Source organism: Tupaia chinensis, unplaced genomic scaffold (assembly GCF_000334495.1).
Source record: "Tupaia chinensis unplaced genomic scaffold, TupChi_1.0 Scaffold000201_2, whole genome shotgun sequence".
In the NCBI taxonomy this organism is placed as follows: Eukaryota; Metazoa; Chordata; class Mammalia; order Scandentia; family Tupaiidae; genus Tupaia; species Tupaia belangeri.
Window position 1 is genome coordinate 143,134 of NW_006159677.1, and position 3,285 is coordinate 146,418.

A 3,285-nucleotide genomic window follows, 5' to 3' on the forward strand; every position below is an offset into this window, starting at 1 on the left:
AGGGCATGTGCGCTCGCCAGACAGACAGAGAGAGACAGAGAGACAGAAAGCGAGAAATCACCCCCCAGCGGGGATGGCCCTGCCGCAGTCCCTTCTCCTCCATTCTCCTCTTGGGATCTTGGGCACGCATGCACGCCCGGCGTGAGTTTAAGCCACCGGGTCCAGGACTCGAACCGCGGTCAGCTACATGGGAGTCCAGCGACATAGCCACTACACCAACAGTTGGTCCCGCAGTTTTCCCTTTTTATTGCTTAGTAAACCAACGGCAGGTGTGCACAGGGCTGCTTCCCCTTCTGGCAGTAAAACACCAACCCCTGTGAGCCGTTCTAAATTTCCTTCGGGGCTGGCACATGTCCCTGGGGCCCCTTCCTCCCACCTGGGGACACCCCGTTGTGGTCATTAAGAAAGGTGGGGTATGCAGTGGGTCATATGTGGCCTTGACCACCTGCCAGGCTGGATCCAGGCGTGGCCTAGATGAACAGCGTGAGCCCAGAGCAGCCTGGTGTGCCCTCTCTGACCAGCGATGCCTTGGGGACTGGAGGGGCTGGGCCTGGGAGTGTCTTTCACTGCTGAGCCGAGGACTTTGACCTGCCTCCTGGCTGTCGTGGGAGCGGTCACTGGCCAGCTCTCCCCTGTGCAGGCCAGTTACCGGGCGTTCCTGAGCAGTTTCCCTGTAGCTGGTGGAGGAAGGACGGGATGGGATGGGAGAATCCGAGCAGGGGCAGGGAAAGCCATTGGAAGCTTGCCTGCCTGGTGATTCACGGTGACTGACGTGCAGACTCCTCGTCCATGCGGGAGCCAGCGAGCGATCTCAGAGGACTGGCCGGCCTCTCCCTCCGTGCACAGAAAGAATGGGGATCCTGGCGCTCGGGCAGTGGCCACCGTCTCTGGGCTGCTGCTGCAGCGGCAGCTGCGTCGTTTGCACTGGATTTCCGATTTCCTGACGTTCATTCGCGTTTCCGTTCCTAAATCGAGAAAGCGTTGGTGTGCGGTCTGAACATAAGCTCAGCTGTGAGTTTGAAGCGCATTCATGTTGCCTTTCACTAACGTGTATCATGGTTCAGGTCGACTATCCGTGATCCAAAACGCTCGGGATCAGAAGTGTTTCAGATTTCAGGTTGTTGTGGATTTGGGAATATTCGGATTTATTTATTAATTTTAAAATCAATGTATTTTGGGGGCCAGCAGGTGGCGTGGTGGTTAAAGATGCTGGACTCCCACATGGCTGACTGTGGTTCAAGTCCTGGACCTGGTGGCTTGCTTTCTCACTTTCCTTCTCTCTCTCTCTCTCTGTGTGTCTCCCCCCCTCCCCCGTCAAATCAAAATAAATAAGTAAATTTAAATAAAATAATTATTTTTAGAAAATTTATTTATTTTAAATGTTACGGGGCGGGGAGACAGGGAGAAAGCACCTCCCCAAAGGGTCATGGTCATGCCCCAATCCCCTCTCCTCTATTTCCCCCTCCTCCATGAAGTTTTGGCATGTATACACATGTGCCACGGGTGCTTACTAGGGGGAGAGAGAGAGAGAGAGTGACAGAGGGAACGTGAGAAAGCAAGCTGACAGGTCCGGGACTCGAACTGTAGCCAGTCATGTGGGAGTCCAGCGGCTTAACCACACCACCCCAGCCCCTTAGCTAGTATTTTGTATTGCAGTGTTTTGGCCGCAACCCCCGTAATATGAGGTCAGGTGTGGAATCTTCTGCTTATGGCATGCATCTTGTCGACATTCAGAAGTTTTGGATTTAAGAATATTTTTCTTCTTTTTTTTAAAGAATTATTTTATTTAACTTTATTTATTATTATTATTATTTTCATTTGATCAAAGAGAGACAGAGAAAGAGAGAGAGGGAAAGTGAGAAAGCAAGCCACCAGGCCCGGGACTCTAACCATGGTCGGCCGTGTGGGAGTCCAGCGCCTTAACCACCATGCCACCAGTCAGCCCCGGATTTGAGAATATTTCTGATTTTGGATGTTCAGATTAGGGACGCTTAACCTATCCTGACAAAATTTAGGCAGCACTGCGTTTTTCCCTCCAGGGATGAGGTGACACTTTTTTTCCCCATATAGGAATATGTCCACTTTTGACCAATTTCTGTTGTGTTCTTTTTTTTATTTTTTTACAGATTCCCACTGGAAATCCACTGTATGAATCTTATTACAAACAGGTAAGTTTAACCCGTTTGTTTGTTTGTTTGGTGTGTGGTTTTGCTAAAGGGCATTTGTACCCTCTGAAGACACGGGAGAGGGGCTGAGAAATGAGAAGACACTCCCCAGGGGCTGACCACTCCCCAGTCCCTGTTCCTCCAGTCTCTTCTTGGGATTTTGGGCACGCATGCACACGCATCTTGCGTGCTTTTTTTTTTTTTGACAGGTTTTTGCTACAGTGCACGTGCGCTTGCCAGAAAGACAGAGAGAGACAGAAAGCGAGAAATCACCCCCCAGGGGGGATGGCCACGCCGCAATCCCTTCTCCTCCATTCTCCTCTTGAGATCTTGGGCACGCATGCACACGTGCCCAGCGTGAGTTTAAGCCACCAGGTCCAAGACTTGAACCGCATTCGACTACATGGGAGTCCAGCAACATAGCCATTACGCTAACTGCTGATCTCTCTTGCGTGTTTTTCAAACCACTGGATCCAGGATTCAAACCATAGTGTTGGCCATGTGGGATCCAGTGCTTTAACCTCCACTCCACCTGCTGGCTCAACCGTCTTTTTAGCTGGAACTAGAGAGTGATTGAACCAGAAAGAAAATGCTGAATTGAGGCCCAGACAAAGAGGCCTTTTGTCCTTTTCCCCAGTGCCTGAATGACCAGCCACCGTCAGTGGGAGGGCTGCCGTTTTCTCTTCTGCTCCAGTTGCTAAAAAGCTGTCTCAGCGATCGATGGCTTCTCCCGTTTCAGGTAGACCCAGCGTACACGGGGCGAGTTGGGGCGAGTGAAGCTGCACTTTTCCTGAAGAAATCCGGCCTCTCAGACATTATCCTTGGGAAGGTACGTCAAGACGCATCTTGATTTCTCTTCCGCAGCCGCCCTCACAGCTCCCCCTGCAGGGGCAGACCCTGCACGGCACCCCCAAGGCTGCACCTGATAGACCCAATCTCCTAGGTAGCAGCCCCCACCATTACTGGGGAGTAGAACAGAGACCTGGGTGCTCAGGGGGTCTTGATAGCTTGTGGATTTATTTATTTTTAAAATTATTTTTAAAGAATTATTTTAGTAAACTTTATTTATTTATTTTATTTTATTTTTTGGGGGGGAGGTTTTTGCTATAGGGCCCGTGTG

The 3,285-nt window shown here is 50.7% G+C and overlaps 1 protein-coding gene across 8 annotated transcripts in view; it reads left to right on the forward strand.

Moving 5' to 3' along the window:
• Positions 1-2,126: 2,126 nt before the first annotated feature.
• EPS15L1 (epidermal growth factor receptor pathway substrate 15 like 1) overlaps positions 2,127-3,285 on the forward strand; it is a gene marked incomplete at its 5' end in the record, with an annotated part of 101,740 nt that continues 100,581 nt past the window's right edge. For all 8 annotated transcript variants that reach the window (XM_027771316.1, XM_014587336.2, XM_027771315.1 and 5 more), the window contains 2 exon segments: positions 2,127-2,168; positions 2,905-2,994. In XM_027771316.1, the coding sequence (XP_027627117.1) occupies positions 2,127-2,168; positions 2,905-2,994 (132 nt within the window).